Source organism: Salvia splendens, chromosome 6, assembly GCF_004379255.2.
Source record: "Salvia splendens isolate huo1 chromosome 6, SspV2, whole genome shotgun sequence".
Taxonomy (NCBI): Eukaryota; Viridiplantae; Streptophyta; class Magnoliopsida; order Lamiales; family Lamiaceae; genus Salvia; species Salvia splendens.
This window is the reverse complement of record NC_056037.1, coordinates 29646338-29667095: the sequence shown is the minus strand read 5'-3', so window position 1 is coordinate 29667095 and position 20758 is coordinate 29646338. Positions and strand designations below refer to the sequence as shown.

At 35.1% G+C, this 20758-nt stretch overlaps 1 protein-coding gene and 1 pseudogene across 1 annotated transcript; one reads left to right on the top strand and one right to left on the bottom strand.

Moving 5' to 3' along the window:
- The first annotated feature begins 686 nt into the window (after positions 1–686).
- On the top strand, positions 687–3612 carry LOC121807246 (annotated as a pseudogene).
- A 70-nt stretch (positions 3613–3682) lies between these two features.
- On the bottom strand, positions 3683–20176 carry LOC121807245 (protein unc-13 homolog). The gene is made up of 26 exons (XM_042207466.1): positions 19932–20176; positions 19551–19726; positions 19405–19469; positions 18977–19316; positions 18570–18636; positions 18315–18468; positions 17948–18115; positions 17538–17648; positions 16468–16677; positions 16135–16236; positions 15505–15735; positions 14294–14368; positions 13796–13876; positions 12714–12899; positions 12487–12642; positions 11506–11598; positions 10706–10777; positions 7505–7622; positions 6997–7175; positions 5986–6064; positions 5652–5756; positions 5467–5573; positions 4800–4877; positions 4616–4711; positions 4383–4478; positions 3683–3999 (listed from the first exon to the last, which is right to left on the bottom strand). Exons 1-26 carry the CDS (start codon positions 19937–19939, stop codon positions 3826–3828), a joined length of 3327 nt encoding a protein of 1108 aa, XP_042063400.1. The 5' UTR covers positions 19940–20176; the 3' UTR covers positions 3683–3825.
- Positions 20177–20758: the final 582 nt, after the last annotated feature.

Below are 20758 nucleotides of genomic sequence, written 5' to 3'. Positions count from 1 at the left end.
CAGATTGAGTTTCAATAAGATTTTTCCCCAATTCTCTCTCACTTAAAAGAAGTTTCTAATCGATTCAGATTGAGTTTCAATAAGATTTTTCCCCAATTCTCTCTCACTTAAATCAGTAGAAACTTCTTGATCCGCGGATTCACAATCGAGCATTACAAACTTACAAAGTACTTCATATTTTATTTTTAATAAATACATAAAATAATATCTTCTATAATCTCGTGAATTGACCTTAGACGGATAAAGTACATCATGCTTAAAATTAAGGAGCAAAATATTAACATTCAATTATTCTAAACAATCCAAGAAAATTGCATAGATACACGCAAAAAGTACAATATACCACTATGATTTATTGTTTTTTTACTAGGACGTGTAATTTATTTGGATTGTGAAAATACATGAATGATTTTTTACTAGGACATGATTTATTTGGATTGTGAAAACACATGAAAATATACTTCATGGGACACTTCAGTCTCAAAAAATCGAAATACTAGTACTGAACACCTTATTTGTAAGTATATCAAAATTATATGGATTTTTCCCATAATATTTTTTTCCTGATACCACAGATATATGAAATGCAAAATCCAGGGACTAACCAATCAATATAAATGATAGCATTTTATATACTTTATTTGTAATTACCGAATATACAAAAATGAAATTAAGCAAGACATAATTACTCTTTGTATCCTTTTGTATTTATTAATCGGAAATATTCATATTCATAAATTCAAAAGAATAGTTTAAACAGGCTGCGGCGGTAAGCAGTAGAAGAAACTTCGATTTCATGGCGGCGGCGGCGGGAGGAGGAGGAGTAGAGTGGCACCAGCGCCCGCCCAACCCTAAAAACCCGATCGTATTCTTCGACGTCACCATCGGCAACATCCCTGCTGGCCGCATCAAGATGTAGCTCTTCGCTGACATTGCCCCCAAAACCGCCAAAAATTTTCGGTAGTTTTTAACCCTATCATCTCTACTACTGTATCTCACAGTAGATGATTTTGATCTTCTTAAATTTGTCAAATGCTGGATTTATTTCAAGTTTAAATCGACGGAGCCAATGGAATGTTAGAAAGATTGCACTATAATTTAATTGTCGGAATTGAAATTTTGATTTGAATAGAATCTCGATTAGTTACCAAATACTTTCTGTATCCATTCAAGTTCGTTCAGTTTACTTGGTGTCCCATTTCAATCTTCTTCTCCTATTTAATTTGGCGTTTGCATTTCTTATGTTTTAGGCAATTCTGCACGGGCAGGTACAGGTTCGTAATCGTAACTCTATTTTCGTGCTTTATATCATGACTCATCTATCGGGTTTTTTCTTCTTTTGTTCTAGACCACACTTGTCATTCCTTAAGTGTACCTCATGCGTCTCTAAATACATACGATACAACTGTAAGCCATTGTGTAATGATTGAGAAATTGTATGGATACTTTGACACTCAAGGTCTGCAAGTCTATGGAAAAAGTGGAAGAGTGAGAATGGAGTTAATGCATGCCTCTATTAAAATTGGAAAAAAGTGGAAGAGTGGAAAAAGTGGAAGCGTGAAAAGTGGAAAAGTGGAAGAGTGAGAAATTGGGAAATAGTAGGCTAGTAGCATTATTATTCATGAATTTATGCTTACGGTCAAATGGAGTAATGCATGCCTCCATCAGCACAGTATTCATAGCAATCATTATTGTAGTGTATATTTAGAGACGCATGACCCTCATGCATCTCTTCCTTAGACGCATGACGGTCATGCGTCGTTCAAAAAAAATCGAAAAAAATGGGAGACGCATGTCCCTCATGCGTCTCTATGAAAGATGCATCTCCGTCATGCGTTTCATTAAAAGGAGACGCATGAGGGTCATGCGTCTCTCCCAAAATCGGAACAAAAAAAAGTCCAGTACACTTGAGGAATGATAAGTGTGGTCTAGAACAAAAGAAGAAAAAACCCCTCATCTATCATACAAAAATGATGTGCTAAGATTTGTAACAAATCAAGAGCAAAGGTAGATTTATCATAATAACTGAAATGCAAAGTCTAGAAGAACAAAATGGTCTTTAAACAAGTGATACTAGTTATCACTTGTTTGATGAATATTGGACATTAGACTGTTCTTGACTTAAATGCACTTTTTGATGAATATTGGACATTAGACTGTTCTTGACTCCTTTCTTCTGTGTATGGGACTGTTTTTTTTGTTAGACTTTGATATTTCTCATAAATTTTCCAAGGCTTTTTGGTGCTAAGTTGACTGTTATTATCATTTACATGTGCTCCTGTTTCTTTGTTGGTTTGTTTTGCAGAAAAGCTGGATTACCTGTTGGTTAAAAGGGATGTCAGTTCCATAGAGTAATCAAGGATTTCATGACCCAAGCTGGTGATTTTCTTAAGGTTGCTCTTTTTCTCTTCTCCTATCCTGCTTCCGTTAATATGCTGTCTAAGTAAGCCTTTGTATTTTAAAGTTATTCGAAAAAAAAAAAAACTTTCACGAGGTACCATTCCCTTCACCGTAAGTTTCGCACTGTTGTTTTAATCAGTGTTTTTGGTGGATACCCTTTCTGGAGCTCGTTTGTAAGCTAGACAGCTACTACCTAGGTTCAGCCTGTTCACGTGCCATACCTTACAATTGATTAAACCACTTTGAACAACAGGAATGATTACATATTTTGTTATCAAGTCCTAGCACTTCTACATTTGATGCCTTTTGTAAATAGATGAATACATTGAATGACTCTAGAGACTTTGTATGTAGCATTATTGGAAGGGCTTGTACATGCACATGAAGTGCAAATGTATTGATCTAGTTTATTTACACTTTCTTGGCAGGGTGATGGCAGTGGCTGTGTATCCATTTATGGAAGTAAACTTGATGATGAAAATTTTATTGCTAAAATTTTATTGACCTGGGCTACTGTCAATGGTATGCTGCATTATATACTTTGTAAATTGCTTTTCTTTATGGTTAAAATAGTAGTGTTGCAAGTGAAACGTAACAACTCTGCTTCTCGAAGGAACTTAAGTGTGACTTGACGATTCTCTCTGCAACAAGTTTGTAAATTTTTTGCTTAACATGTAATTGATGAATAATTTATTGATGCCTCTGAAATACTGAGCGAAGTGTGATTGGCTCGATAACAAACACGTAGTCTTTGGGGTAAGTATACACGTGCTTGCCTTCATTTTTTAGGTTTATTGTTCACTCATAAATTCTACCAAAGGATGTGTTTGCATAATACTTAATGGGATATAGATCACATCGTAGTTGTCTCATCGTTGAACTAATTATCTATTTTTATGCATGAGAATCATTAGCGTAAGTTGTTGAATTCTCAATCTCTGATATCTCTACTAAAACCCCCGACTCTGATGCAGAGCTTGATTGGGGATGGTCTTTTGATTGCGAGGAAGATTGAGAATGTAGCCACCGGACCCGGATCCAACAACCGGCCTAAACTTGCTTGTGTCATTGCAGAATGTGGAGAAATGTAGAGTTTGTGCTCATACATACGTGTTGCTAATTGATGTGGTATATTTGGGATTTATGACTGCCGCTGGCAAAGTACAGCCAACATTATTACTTACTCCAATTGATCTCAATCATTTTCGTCTACCAACAAGTTGATGAGACCACCCTTGATCCATTATTTTCTTATTCGTCTGAATAATTGCTTGCAAAATAATTTAATAAATGAACATTGTATTTCAGTTCCAAAATAATTTAATAATCATCATAGTATAAAGTTACAAAAGCAGGCTAACATCGGAAGGCCGCCACTATGGTGTCTTGTATGAATCAGGAAACAAGCAAGAAGCACAAAATGTGTTAAGCTGTAGATTTGGGTATTTTGTATTGCTTTTTGAGAAACTGAGAAGCCTCTGAATCACTCCTGTGACACAGAATCCTAATAAGAGTCTTTGAATCTGCACCCAGTTTACCTCTTCCACCCTGCACTTCCATCTCACTTGCAGATCTCAAGTCCTCTATCAGTTCTCGAGTCTGCATCCCAACCGCGAAACATAAGATGAGAAAAATAAATAAATAAATAAACGAGAGAAACATGCACGTTATGCGACCATTTATCTCCTGTATGAGAAGCTACTAACGAAATGTGAAATTAACTTGAGAGCCAATAATAATGATTTGCTTGCACATTCGATATCGCAATGCACTGAGATCAGATATAGTATCTTATTTCTTTGTTTCTCTGTATTTCCTTAGCTATGCATATTGTCAGGCAACAGATGTTTCATGTTCAGAGACCTCGGTTCAGCGTGGACAGAAGGAATACAAGCACATTATAAAACACCAGTTTGGTTCATGTGTAATCCTATGAACTCAAGATTTAATGAAGCTGAGCACTGTACTGATCCTATACTAACCTCATAGCCGATTAACTTTATAACCTGCCGGGCACGTACTACTTGGTTTTCCACAACTCCACGTGGGAGCCCATCTCCTCCAGATATGAAAAACTCCTACAGTTACATGTATAAAATATAATGGAAACATAATTCTGTCATAATTCTCATTGCATGATCATGAATCATGATGGAGTCAAACAACTCTCTCAGGAAACTGAATAACTGATTAAACGCCAATTTCTATGATTTACCTTTAAAACCTCCAAGTCTTCATCCATAAACTTAGCGTCAGCTGGAGTGAACATACGTGACGGACCTCCATCTAGTATCACACGGATTAACCCATCCTAGTACAGAGAAGATGATATCAATGATTACTACTCATATTATTTCTACTATTCTGCCAGCTTAAACAATCAAGATAGAGTGACAAACCAGTGATGCTTGAAGAAGTCCTGTTACAACTCGATCTCTTAGAGGTTCCACTATGATATCACACAACTGGCTAAGTACCTGCAGCCAATATCATGAAACCTCAAGAGTTTCTTTTAGCATATACTTCCTTCGTCCCATAATAGATGGCACACTTGGGTAATGGCACCGGATTTTAGAAAATGTTTTGTGTGTAAGTGGAAAGAGAAAATAATATATTTATATTAATGAGAGAGAGAGAGAGAACTTTTTCCAAAAAAAGGAAATGTGACATCTTTTGTGGGACAAACTAAAAAGGAAAGTGTGACATCTATTAAGGGACGGACGGAGTACTTAACTAAGAAACAGTTACTCTCTTCATGAAAAAGGTGAGTTTGATAAGAAACTGTACATATCTGAGCAGGTTGAATATGTCCTTAATTTCTACTATATTTTATTAGGGGGAAATAACTAACATTTCCTTTGCTAGTGTATCTGACGAAGGATAGAGAATGTTTCTGAAATATTCTTACATCCCATAGTTAGCCTTCGGCAGTCTATTAGTTACTCAAGGTTTGGAATATCATTAGAGGCTAGGGTAGGATGCATAAACTTACAGCAAGAAAAAGATAAGAATAATTTGAACCCAAAAGAAAAAAAACAAAGCATTTTCTTCCCAAAAAGATCATACCAAATCAAGAGGCTCAATCAAAATTTCCAGCCTAGACTGAGCAACACTTGGCCTATAGAGACCATCAATGAACTGCTCTCTCAAGTCCCAAAAAATTGTTTTGGTTCCTAGAAAGATAAGCCGAAGTCATCAGCATACAGTGCATAGATTGCAAACTTCAGTGATAAACTATATATGAGACGTACCAGTAAATTCACACATATGGTCAATAGCAGCATTAATATCTTTTCTACTGCCATCAAAACCGTCCTTCTGGGTGGAATTCTTTGAGTTACCATTCACTGGCCTTTCTGAAAATGGATAAGAGCAATATAAAATTGTTAATGTTAAAGGAATCAGTAAAAAAAATCTATTTTTAAATGCACTAGGCATTGGTATCTCCAGAACATATTAAAAACAACAATTTTCCACGAGTAATGAGAAATATGGGAATCAGGTGAGAATTGGATCCAAAAATAGTTTCATATTTCCTATATATTTTAAATCACTCGACTTAAAGGAGAAGTACGCATTACTTACTTATTGTTTGACTGTGATGCTTCTTAGACCATCTCTCCCATATGCTGTCCTCCAATTTATTGAGTTGGCTAATTGCATACTAAGGTAGGCAAAAGGCTTGCATTAATGTTAGATAGTATAATTACGATTGAATCAAAATTAATATGAAACCAAGCAGACTAGCAGAGACAGATTGGTGAAAAGGATGTGAAATAAGCATAAACAAACACATGGGGTCCCAGATAAATATCAGCAATAAGATGGAAAAGTAAAGATCAGTGGTAGGTCTATTTCATTTGAGTGAGCCAGATATGCTAGTGAAGAATCACAATCAGTTGAAAAATAACTCAACAAGTAATTGCACGTAAACACTATTTCATATATAAATAATAATTGACGATATCTAGTAAAGGCACTTTGCAACACAATAGTATGTCATTACGAAAAATGATTTGGGTTTTATAAATGACCCTATTTGGTATAATTCCCTAAACCAAAAGTGTCTTCTGTCTACTTCAATTTTGGGAGTATACACACCTGAAAATTTCACTATTCTACCTAAAAGAAATACTCCCTCCGTCCACTAATAGTTGGCTCATTTTGACCGGGCACGTGTTTTAAGAAATGTTAATAGAAAGTGAATGGAAAAAGATAGTGGAAGGTGGGTCCTACTTTTATATAGTAGTTTTATAATAAAATGTGAAGTTTTATAATAAAATGTGAGTGAGATAAAGTTAGTTAGTGGAATGTGAATAACCAAAAGTACTAAAAAAGCAAATGAAGCATTTTTGGTGGATGGACGAAAATAGCAAAATGGGACGATTATTGGTGGATGGAGGGAGTACAATTGTTTAGCCATGAGAACAAGGAATCAACTAAAATCAACCTGTAGCTACTGTTATTCCTAAAGCAAAATCTGAGTGAAAATGTAAAGCTATTTATAGTGGAAAGATCAGGAAATACTTTCACATCAATCTTTTGGTAATCAAGAGTTTAGGCAACTTTGAAATGAAAAAAGCAGCTTAGACTTACATAAAGAGTATTTAGTTGAACACAAAGGGTTGGTGTTGTTAAAACATTAATATCATTAGACTTTCTGATATCAGGCAGCCTTGGATCTGTCAATTCCTTCTTCACAAAAGCTTTGATTCCACTTTCTCTCCCGAATCGTGTAAGAATGGGCACAGGTGGAATTATGTCTTCCTTGTCAGCTACAGTAGAATAAAGAGTTTATGATGTCAGGCGAAAGCATGAAATAAAATTGTTGAATCATAAATTTGGGGTCACGTATCACAAGCCAGAGATAAAACAATATAGGAATTTGAATATGAACATTAAACACCCTTCAAAAATCGGATGCAATAAAAAAATTCAGACAAACTAAACAGTGGGCAAGTTAAGGATGTACAATTGGATGGCACAAACACAAATTAACTTTACACCAATTCACAAAGCTTACTGTGAAGCAAACAATATGCTATGGAATGTACAAAAACCACAAGACAGGATCAAACTGAAAGCACATGCATGGATACAGTACCTAGGCTGTCCACGATATGCTTGGTATACACTTGGAATGCACTGTCAATGCCACGAAAGAGGCTTTTGAGTTCTCCAGGCCTCATTGGAACTTTAAGAGCAAAGAACTGATCAACTGTCTGCAAAGTGCAAACAAAATCAACGAAATGGGATCCCAATAAGTTTATTATGACATGATTGAAACATTATTTCTATGTTTACATGTTTTGACAAGACCAGATGATATAGTATTCAGATAGCCAACTATGGATTAGGGTCGAGGATCGAGCTATTGGAAGTCACTAAGGCGTAGGTTCAGATGTGCAACAAGCAGTTTCTTTAAGTGGCAGTTTTGGTGTTGTTAGTTATTTTCCCATTTCATTGTGGTAGTTTCCCATTTTTACATACACCTTGAGTGCAATAAAATCCAATCATACATATTCACAAATATCTTTGGTGCAACTTGTCTGCTTCATCGTGTGCTTGAGTATCTTCTCTTGAATTGTGTTTATCTTCTGATATTTAGTTTATTAGAATGTTATTGTTGGTTCAAGCTCGTACGTATATGGGCCTAGGGTTTAGTTAGTTTCTTATATATAGGGGTAGGCTAAGTTTCCTATCATTTCATTCATTGAAAATACTTAGGGGTGAGCAAAAAAACCAGAAACCGAAATTTTGAAATTCGGTTCGGTTCGGTTTTGAAAATACAAAAATTCGGTTTTTCGGTTCAGGCGAAGAAAAAAACCGAAAAACCGAATTATATATATATTCTATTAATTTAATATATTATATTATATATAATACATATATTCTTTTAATATATTTTATATGTATTATTAATTTTATAATATATATAAATATTCTATTAGTATAAATAAAATAAATTACACACGCACACATATATATATTAAGAATATTAGTATTCTGTCCCACATCGGTGATGTGACATAGCCTAACTTAGTCTCTTGTACTATATATATGTGGCCTATGTTGAGTAATAATATAGGCCAAATACACTACTACTTTCTCTACTATGTCTATTTACTTTTCCGCTTATATCTATATTTTATTGTTCTACATGGTATCAGAGCGGATTCGAATCCGTCTCTAGAAAATTAGGGTTTCCACAAAAAAAAATGAAATTAGGGTTTCTGCCACTGCCTGCTCTTCCGTTCCTACTATGATCTACTCTACCCGAAATTATGAGTGTTCTATTATTCTACTCCTCTACACCTCTACAACTACTCTGCTACAACTGTCACTACTACCCTGCATCTACTACTTCTGCTCTACAGTTGCTACTCTGCTACAACTGTCACTGCCCTGCATCTGCTACTTCTGCTACAGTTGCAACAACTGCCATACAGCTGCTACTCTGCTACAGCTGATACTAACTACCATGCATCTGCTACTTTGCTACAGTTGCTACTACTGCTCTGCATCTGCTACTTCTGCCCTATAGCTGCTACTCTGCTACAGCTACTACTACTCTGCCTTGCAGCTCTAATTATGCAACAGCTGCAACTACTACTGTCCTATAGTTTCGGCTACTACTATTGCTGTCGATGTTTGAGGAAAAACATTTTTGAGAACTTTGTACCAAGCTGGACAATATAGATGTTCCGGCTTGAGGGGGAGTGTTAAGAATATTAGTATTCTGTCCCACATCGTTGATGTGACATAGCCTAGCTTAGTCTCTTGTACTATATATATATGGCCTGTGTTGAGTAATAATATACACCAAATGCACTACTACTTTCTCTACTATGTCTATTTACTTTTCCGCTTATATCTATATTTTACTGTTCTACAATATATATATTAATATTATATTTATTTTTTCGGGTTTTTCGGTTTTTTAAGTTCGGTTTTCGGTTTCGGTTTTTCGGGTTCAGTTCTGTTTGGATTTTGAACTAAATTCGGTTTTGGCAAAAAACCGAACCGAAACCCGAATGCACACCCCTAAAAATACTACTCCCTTCGTCCCTGCAAATTTGTCACATTTCATTTTCTGCAGTCGTTTAGGAAAAATGATAATAAATAGTTAAAGTGGAGAGAGGATAAAGTAAGAGAGAGAATAATGTAGACAAGACTCTCATCTACGTTATTCTCTCTCTTACTTTACCCTTCACTTTAGCTATTTATTATCATTTTTTTAAAACGAGTGTAAAAAATGAAATGTGACAAATTTTCAGAGACGGAGGGAGTATAATTTAGAGTTTAGCCTATTTGATATGGGCCTCGGATGAGAGTTTCTTTCTGTTCTTTTTAGCGCCAATCTCCTTTACTATATATCACCCTCCCCTAAATACTCTACACCCTCAATCAACGAAAGCTGATTAAGCAGCAGGCACCTAATTATTAACCAGCAACATAGCAGAAGAATAAATAAATCAATCTACAGTAAACATTATTCCATGTAAAATATAGAAAGACACCCGAGTCAGATAATATTTTCACAAAATTTGGTCTTATTATAGATAAAATTGACACTCTTATTCTTCAATAGAAGAATTCTAATTGGGATGAAAAAATTAGTAGGAAACTGCATCATGAGGCAACCTCTTTAACCCCATAGCACCAAACAAAGCCAATTAATTACATCACAGATAACATGTAACTAGGATTAGTAGGACAATGCATCCTTAGGCAACCTCTTCAACCCCACATAGGACCAGAGAAAGCGGACTGATTACATCAAAGAAAACACATTACTAGGAAAACATACATTTATTCAGATATGCATGCCTCTGAAAGATCTTTATCCCGTGTTACTACATGAAAGTTCTAGAGATTAAAGTTTGAACCTAGTGATACTATATTGCTTCTGCAATTGTCAAATACTCAAATTAATTTTCAACTCTTTCTTCTCTGAATTATAGAGTCCGCATGAAGCTGTGATTTTTAGGCCAGAAGCAAACGCCTACAAGTATCTGTAGCCTTATTACTTAACAATTCTACAGATTGAAGTTTGACCTCAGTCACAGTGTTTTGCTTCGACTGTCAAATTGACTCAACTTTCTTCCTAACTGTAATAATGGAGTTAGCATGACGCTGAACCAATTAGGCCAGATGGTATTCAAACCATATATGAGTGAACAATGTCTTTTCAACAGTCACTATGACACTATCATAAAACTACAGCTACATGACAAGAGTCTTCATGAATGAGAAAGATCTGGTAAGGAAGACAAGAAAAATCTGGAAATCATAGCAAACAAACCTCCTCAACAATCCTGTATATCTCAACAATTGAGCTTCCATGCCTTTGCTGTGCTGATACTGGGGACCAATTCTGAAGAAAAGAGAAAACAAGGAAGATGGAGAAAAGCTCAGTTATTTGCATAGAACAAGGGTAAGAGAATAGCAGGATCAAAGTACATTCTCACTTAAGAAAGAGTAATATTCTCAGACAATGAGATCATCCAAATATTCATTGAAAAATTAATAAGAAAAAGAGCACCTCAGTTGATCTATTTACTACTTATACATCCAATATAGTCAAGCGAATTGATGCATGCCATTATCCAAGATATAGAAACCGTTGCATCAAAAAACAAAGCACTCAAAAATTTAACTAAGATATAGAAACAAACTTGGTAACAACAGAACTAGGATAATTGCATTTATGATATTAAAAATTCAACCCAGCATCATGCTTTGGGCCATTGACGAACATCAATTGTTTATATTTCGCAACAGTTTATAACTAATACATTTTCTTTCAATATTTGTCTAACCTTGGAGGGAAGATAAAGAACATAATGAAGAAGGTACTAAACCAAATTTACAGCTTCAAAAAATTAAGACATAAAGAGCTGGGTTTTGACCAGGCAAAAGGGTAATACCCAGAAGTGGTTTCTCCTACTGTGCCTACTAAAAGTTCAATCATGCCCTACTACCAAGAACAGATTCCACCGTCTATTTCAGTATTTCGTCATCTTTACTGTACTCAGCCTGTAAATCTCCTATTACTAAGAACCTGATATCAATAGTGTATGAATTTTTAGTATAAGTTGATACCTCCTGCTGCATGACTCGTTCAACCCATCCTGAAATTCTTGCAAGTTGTGCATTGACCCATCGCAACACCAATGTTCCAGATACAGTCTCAATCTGAATAATGTATATAAGGGTAAACCTTCCATTGCATAACTACTTATTGTACAAAAATGATGCAATTAAAACAGGGGAATTTAATAAAAAAACATATTAGATGAGAGGCTCTAATACTTTTTGTCATATGTATAATATATACACCAGAAAAACATGAATATATGGAAAAAAGTTTAGTAGTACAAGGTGCAGTATAGTAGTAAGGTTACTGCATGCACTTCCACTTGGATAATAGAGCTACTCCCAGTGGAACGGATTAGTAACAAGCATCTTTCCTTCTTTTTTCATTATTATAAAAGATTCCTTTTGATGTGAAAGGAGTAAAGAGAAAGAGAGTGAAGAATGGGAGAGGAGATTCTTGCAAGGAGAAGCAGAAAAGAGATGGATAGAGAGCAACAAGAAACAGTGCAAGGAGAGAAAGTAAGATAAAAGAGAGAGGTAAATGAATAAAAGAAGAAGGGCTGACATAGGGTATTCTATAGTTTGAACATTCTAGATGAATCACAACAGCAGAGCCCATTCTAGATGAACATTCTAATAGTTGGACCAATGACCAATCTACAAAGAACAGTCTAGATCAGGATGGTATATTTGTGTCCATGGATCTGTTTCAATAGAGCAGACTGAGAGGCTTCAGAGATTGTCAATGATGGAGGGGAGAAGTATCTAGCTACTGAGAAGGAATGCATTTGTATGTGTAAGCACGATGAATTGGACTATAACAAGAATTTAACCAGCTGATCATTGGATAAAGTAATTACATATTGCAACTTTCAGCACATGGGAAGTGATGCAATTATCACAAACAAGGAATATCTATCACAACAATGCCATTCCTAATCTTCTTCAAGAGTAGATCCATACAAAGATATTAAAAAAAACCCTCACCTTGTACAAATTTAGCTTCTTGAGGTAAGCCTCTGCAGTTCCCTCACCACAGGTGGATGTGATAATAGCTATTAAGTTTTGCTCAAGGTTATCAGCAGCCGGGAACACAGAAACAACATCCTCAGTCAGGTGTTCAGCACTTTCAAGGAATGGTTTCTAAGAAATTTAGAATAATTAGACTTCCACATAAGCCGGGATGATGAAGAAACATTAAGATGCAAGCATACCAGTTTGATGCCATAAAGCTTGTGAATAAGAGATACTGCGACTGCACTGACATTGTGATGCCGAAGGGTTAATATCGGAAAATACGCAGCTGTGCTATTTTTTACAAGTTTCTTTGTCTGTTCAGCAAGTAATGCTAGAGGATGTTCATTTGTTGTGTCAGACAGTGTTTCAACATCCTGTATAATCTGCGAAGATGGATATTAAGATATATATAATCTCAATGAATAACTTTACCCCTTATAGCCAACTGATATTTGCTAGATAAGATAATTGCCAAAACTAACATAATATTATCTAATCTTTCTCTCTTCTGATTTCATTTCTTGAGGTGGGGGTTGACAAATTGCAAGGTTCAGTACCTCTGATTAATACAATACAGTGTAGCCCCAAAGTTAAAACATTCTAATCTTAGTAATACGCTCCACGCAATGTAAAATGGTCAATAAGGGGAATGCTAAAGAGACTTTGAGGAATATACAGTTAGTTTGTCGTAATAATGTGATGTTGATGAGAAAGAACCAACAAAGAAGGCAGGGTATAACGTAATGTCAAAAACCCAATCAGTTTATCTAGGTAGTTACATTACTTCATCAACATATTGATTAGCATGAATGTCACACATAAACAAGATACATCACATTACATTAGTCAGGAGTCAGGAGAACCAAGATGACACATGCTAATTATCAATAAGCCATTATTCTAAGAAGAATGATTATGGATAATACCAGTTTTAACTTTGAAAGCATAATAACATTTGCTTGCCAAAGCCAAGAGAAGAATGAATAAGTCAATAAAATATTTTTCAGACAAGTAAAAAGACAATACATTCGGTTCATGATCTCAGGCATCATTTTCTCCTACAAATAATTCAAATTGAATTCCTGTTGCTTTAACATATTGCAGAAAAGTCGTATTTATAGCAATGCTCAAAGATCTCAACAACCAATGTTCTGCCATTTACCAATCGAATATTTTTCAAACTTTCTTGCTACCCTTCAGCTTAAAAGTTCTCTAATATAGTAGCAAAACAAAAGGACAACTATGTTAAACTATTAGAGAATTAGATTCAAGTGCTCACTCTGGAAAATGCTTGCTTGATTGAAGATAACACATATATCTCAATTTGTTCTGTATCCGTGACAGGTGGACCTTGCATTGCCTGAAAAATCCAAGCGTTAGTTCAATATTGTACAAGTTAGTGAACAATTCAATTGCAATAAAATAAAATCATGTGACTCCTACTCCAATGTTATATTCATATTTTACCATACTTGACTTCTTGATATATATTTGTTTCATTTTAATGAGTACTCTCTAGTCTTCCTTCTCTACTATAACAAGGAATAAACTAAAGGATCTGTGTTTGTCAAATTTGCCGTTCCAAAGCAAAATAATGGCCAATAAATATAAACGCATTGCAGAAACAGAATTTGCTTTTAAAATATTCTACAGATTTCCTGTAAGATATTTGTGTGAGGGTTGTACTGAAAAATTTACTGAAGAATCTATAAAAATTTAAATCTAATCGGTGAATCACAAAGCAAGAGTGAAGTATAAACAAGGAAAACCACATTACCAACTCAGGTTCTTCGAGAAGAAGCCTCCGAGCAACCATGGCAACTACTAATGCATTTTCCATCATCTTTGATCCCTACAATGAAAGAGAAGCAATGATACAGAGATTGTAATCTTCTCATGTTCTAATTATGATTCACAATAAGCAAAGATCACAAAAAAATAAAACAATAATAACAAATGATGAATGATACTAATGACAATAACTAGCAAAAAAATACAGGGCAGCTAACAAGCTGACTTTTTGTTCTATCTGAACAATCAGGGGTGTGAGAATTAACGGGAACTTGAATTGTAGCAAGTACCTTGACTTGAGCAATACAACCCATAGGTAGACATGAATAACATACAAGTGTTTAAGGAACTAATTATGTCAAGACTTTTAGTAGATCAAACACATGAACAGAAATGGAGGGTCTACATAGCAAATAAATTTAAAATAAATCTTGTTTAAGATTCCCTAGATTTTGCGTTTTCCTGCATACAGATCAATTTGAAAAAGCAATAGCCAGCTTTTCACACAGACTTTACACTTCTAGATCACAATCTTTTATACATTTAGATTGAAATGAAAGATGGGCTAGGGAGGTCGCAATGTTATGAAGAGTAGACGTTCGAGTATATAGCTACTTAAATATAGTAATGTACCAATAATTCATCTAAATGAATGAGATTCAACTTGGTGAACCATATCAATTACCAACCAACCAGTCAATAATGAAACATCAAACTTAAAAGCAAGTATAATAGAGCTATGTCACTATATTAAACAAATGGATATCCATTATCCACAAGTAAAAAATGTGAACCTTATGAAAAACGCAATACCTTTATTTACTGTATAAATATAATGTATAAGCATTACCAAAAGAAGGCACTAGCAAATAACTTGATGTGGTCCATCACTTTAAATGAGAAACCAATAGAGAAAATTCAACTTCACCTTCACTATAGTTTCACTATAGAAAATTAAAATTTCATGAAAAATTCTGAAGGAATCGTAACTGATGTACTTTACTAAGGTCAAAATTAACCCTTAAGAAAGAATCTAGCAACAATTTTCTAATTTGTAATAGCTACATTCATTAGACCTATTTCTTGAAGCTGCAGGAAATAGAATAAATTTAAAGGAGGCAATCAAAAGTGCCTAAATGATGTAAAAACAGAACAAATTCATGTTAAAATCAATCAACTTAAAGGATAACAAAAGACCTCCGGAAAATGATGATGGTAATCAGCCAAGCGCATATCTGCCCATTTTTTAATAGGTAACAGGAATGACTGCAAAAAAGTCAAGTCCTCAAATCCCTTTTCAGTCTGGACTCTGCAACTCAAGCTTCTCAAATGCAGTCTTTCCTGTGGGCCACGCTGCTCCTTTAAAGGTATTCTCTTCAACTGGTTGATGGCATGCTGCAGTACATCTTGCTCACCGGTGATGACAAACTGTAAGGCACATAGAAGAGCATTGTGGTTATCAGATAGCAAAAGGTACTAGCAGTTTTGAGTGTGTAAAAGATGATAAGGAGTCGGCACGATTCGAAACTGCCAGCAATATATACACTATGATGATTCCATATGAAAGAATTCTCTTACGGGATACTTGCATTCAATATGTTGTAAGATGTTCATTGAACGCTCAAAAGCCAAACATAAAATTGCAGATAAGAGTTTTATAGTGGTGTATGGGAGACACCAGCAAGAAAGGATATTCTCATTTAGTATCTATGCATTACTATTGAGCAAATTGTCATTTAGTATCTACTAAAAAGTTTCTTTTCTATTAGAACAAAGTCAAAAACACACATGCCAATTGAGTAAAGAAAAAACTATTTGGCCTTATACCTGCCGAAACAGCACCCAGGCATAGCATGTATAATGGATTGTCTCCGTGATACCTAAAACACGCCAGGTTGACTTAAAAAGCTCCAACATTTCTTCTACTTCCTGGAAGAAAGAAATCATAACTCTTTTCAACAAAAACAAAATTTTAAGTTGGTCCAAGTAAACAGAAGTCCAGTAGTTATTTTTACAGAAACATAGTGACCGAACTCATTATCAAAACTCTGGAAGTAAATAGTGGTGCATATTTGACAACATTAAAAACCTTGCAACTTTCATTACATACTTGTTGAGGAAAAACATAAAATATCTTAATGCACATAATATCCCACTGACCTCTGTAAGCTTTCCCTCATCCAAGACATCAAATACACTAAGCAATAGTTTCTCATACAGCCTGACATTTAAGTGATAACCATCCGCCCAGTGGCATACTTCACCAGTTAAATCACCTCTTGCAGGTCTCTCTGCAAGTGGAATAGTGATCTCCCTCAGAGATCTCAAACACTCTGTCCTCTGAAGATCACCTGTAGCTGATGGAAGAGACTGATGAACAAAACAAATATGTTAGTAATAGGAGCAAAAGAACCTATAGGTTAAAAAAATTGTTGAAATCTTAAAAATAGAGTTATCAGGAACTGAAGAAAAATGTGGAGTTTTTCTTTTCTCTTTTTTATTTAGTACTCCTATCATTATTTATGGTTTTATTCTTTGGAAAGGGGAGGTGTTGGGGGGAGAAAAAATGGGAAGACCATATAAATGTATATTGTTTGGTCAAATCACAATGGACACTATAAGGACAAAACACTACTAGAAACTTCAGACATAAAACAGACAGCAAAATTTCAGAAGCTTCTTTGTTACATTTTCAAACACTTCTTTTCAATTTTCCACTATGCTATACACAAACTCTTTGCTTTGTTCATCTTAGCTTTCTGCGAACACCTTTGTCAATACTATATCATCATCATTATAAATTTATAATATGCCATCCTAAGTGGGGCCGACACGTAAACGTTTCTCTCTGTGTTCTGGCCATAAAAATATTGATTTCTTGATAGTTGATACTAGGCACAAACTCATGGATATTAAAAACACAATCGATAAGTTCAAACCTATAAGTCCTATTAAAGCAACAAATTGTACATCAAACTAAAACCAATATCTCTAGACATCGTAAATTGCATTGGATATATTAAACTAAAAATGAAACCAAAAGGTCAAAAATTCTGAGTATAAGACATCCAGTTGAGAATATAATGCAAGGGAGTGGCATGCATGAGGGTGAAGTGCCGGAATAAAGCACTGAGAACGAAATAAATCCTGAGTGATGCTAATGGTGAAGGGGAGTCATATAAAATAGAATATTGTTAATATCATGAGAAGTTCGTGACATCTTAACACACCTCAGACTCTTCAATCTTCGCCAGAAGAATCCTCAAATCACTTGCTTTTCTACCAGATTCTCCAAATCCCACAACAGGGTGATTTACAAGTCCTTCCTCCAACATATTTAACTGGACTGACAGCAAATTAAATTATTATTAAGAACGGAGGTAACTTAATACAAACTTTGCTGACAAATAAATAGTGATTAAGTATAAGCATATTTTCTCATTACTATGTCAACCAAAATGAAAATAATCAACTGGTCTCAAAACAGTTTCTGTAACAAATAGAAGCTTTTCATCTTCAAAAGAGGAGAATAACTGAAACTCCAAAATGGAGAAAAGAAAAGAAAATAAAAGCAATAGGAAACCAAACAATTTGGGGGTGGTTGGGGTTTTACAAAAGAAAGGAGAAATGAAGAGCTCACTTGTCTTTTCTGCCATTTTATATAAGACTTCTTATCTGAAAATTCTGTTCTTGATATGCAACATAACAATTCCAGTGGGACCAATAAAGTATCCATCCGTTTCCCAACTTTGCCAACCATGGCACTGAGTAGTGCTCGTCTTGTTCTGATGTCCATTTCCTCTGAAATCTGTTCAGGCCCATCCAAAATTTGGTGGATAAAAAAATAAGCAGAAGCATAGGAACAAGCTTCGGGGAGAATGATAGTATCTAATTAATGGTTTTAGAATAAAGCTTAATGATATAAATAAAGCTTCAACATTTAATTCTCTCTGGGAGTAGTAGACAACAAGGCTCATAGAGTGAAAGACACGAGACTCATAACAAACCTCCATCTGGACACGCATCGTCTCCAAGAGGCCAACTAAACCATTAGAATTATGAGATTGTGTTCCTGCTTGTTGACTCTTACTTCGCCCCAGCTTCTTCATCAAGCTAGATTTTTTATCTTTCTTTTTTTCTTTTGATGGAACAATTAGCCCCCTGCCAATATAATGAGATGCAAAAAAACTCTTAAGTTTTATTCTATTTTATCTTTCTTCTTTGTTGTGTGGGGGGGGAGGGGTCAGTCCAAAGAAAGGTACCCTGAAGCTCCAGCAGCAGAAAGGAGGATCTCATATGCAGTTTCACGGAGATCTTCATCTGAAATACCTGCAATATGAAGAAAAATATCAAAATCATTACTTCCTAATTATAATAAAATTTAGCTCCAGGCAGGTATTTCTAAGAGTTATATAGTAGGGTAGGTTCTGAGCCAACCTTTCTTGTTAAATGAAATAAATTTCAATAGAAAAAATCACACGAATTGATCCTATTCAAAGTGATAAAAACAGGAGTATGGACATAATGGAATGCTTTAATTCTATTTGCTCGCAAGCTCTGAAGAAATTAACCTGCTTGGGAGAGCTACCAAAGTAAGAGAACCATTAACTCATCATGCAAATAAGACAAACACAAAGGTACATGATAAACTATCACCAACCACACCTACCAGTAGAAAATGAAGGCAATCCAAGAACGACATCAGAAGCATCATTCAGTACTCTCCTGGAATATCTACGGCTATCCATCTCCTCCAGCATATCATCATCAAAATCGTCAATATCATCCACTGTTAGTTCTTTAGGTTGTGAAGAGTTCAGAGACTGTGATTTTGACAAGCTTTGCGATTCCTCAATCAGATCACTTTCAACAGGCTCTGACATGGAAAGACTTGACACAATTGGAGTTGCTACCACATCTGGTACTAGCGGAGGTGGCCTTCTGGGAGGTGAACCGGAAGATTCAGCACTTGTGACTAGAAAGAATTCATCGGTGGAACCTGCATTATTCTTTTTTGAAGTAACAACAAACATTAACGCATTTAATAGTTTCTAGCACATTTTTTAATCAAATTTATCAGAATGGTTTTGGTCTTACCATGCTAGGGAATAGGGTGCCATCATGGTAATCACGAATGGCCTCCGAGAGTTCAAGCATATGACCTACAATCATCAGATCACAACAAGGAAAGTGAGAAACAAGTTAATCCAAAAGAGGAGAAAGTCCCTATCAAGAATCATCACCTTTCTTAGCACAATTAAGGACAAAATCGACGCTGACTTGATCCAGATCCACATTGTCCAATGACACTGCTCCCGGGGGCATTACTACCTTCTTCATCAAGCTACCAGAGAGTATGAAATCTAAGAGTACCCGCCTATCCCGGCGATACCTCTGCAGAAGTTCGAGCTCATTCTCCCTATAATGAGTAACACAAAAACTCTTCAGTAAACGAATGAAACCTAATTATAGCGGTTTAACTCATTAAAGCTCCACATCAAGCATTCCGAGTAACTAAAATTTTAAGAATCGGAGAAATGTAATCAGTAATTCCAACTAAAAATTGAGCAAATCGTGAAATCCAACAGAATGAGATGATAGTAATGAAAAAGAAGGGCACATACTCATCCATGGCGACTTAACAGCAGCGACCTTGAACAACTCAGCAACTGAATCTGGTGGAAGTGTCAAAACGTGAAGGAGATTTGGATAAAAGGAAATGTAGATTAATAGCAGAGATTGGTGGATCTCTGGAACTGGAAGTAGTATGGTTGAAGTGAAATTGGGTGGAACGGAACTGAAGAGTACAAAATCTAGAATGGAGTTGGTGTCAGACTGAGCTTTGTGGAGAAACGGAACGTATTTATGTCTGTTCATATAAACTGCTGACTTATCTACGGATTTGCCCCATTTTTTTTATTACTGTATTTTATTTCAAGTGTAGTTTATTTAAACAAAATAAGATGCCTAAGTTTATGCAACTGCTCAATTATATTATTGGATTTGTTTGTTACCCACCAACTACAGATCTTTTACTACTCTACTATTAATTGATTAAGGTCTAGACGTATTAGCTAGAAATTAATTAATACTCCCTATTTACTATATTTATAAAAGTAATGTACATATATGTAGTTTAAAAATATGAGTATATATACTACTATGAGTATCATAGTGATAAATTACTACTTAAATGCATAACTACATAACACGAATTTAGTTTACTATAAGAATGATTTAGTTCACTACACGAATGAGTGAATCAAAAAGTCATTACAGTGAACTAAATCATTGACGGGGTAAATAGTTCACTATAATTGTATTTTTGTTCACTCCTTATTTTTAAATTCATATTGTAAACTAAAACAAATATACAGTGAACCACAACTTTTTTATTAATTGATTGAGATTTGTCTCAAATTATGTACTCCCTCCGTCCCGGACTACTCAC

Bases quoted from the DNA above. Each gene is read 5' to 3' on its own strand.
- LOC121807245 (XM_042207466.1), bottom strand. The intron at 19,317-19,404 runs GTAAGACCAAAA...ACTTCAAAAAAG, and splicing joins GCACCCTATTCCCTAGCATG to AATAATGCAGGTTCCACCGA. The intron at 12,643-12,713 runs GTATGCTTGCAT...TAAATTTCTTAG, and splicing joins AGCTTTATGGCATCAAACTG to AAACCATTCCTTGAAAGTGC.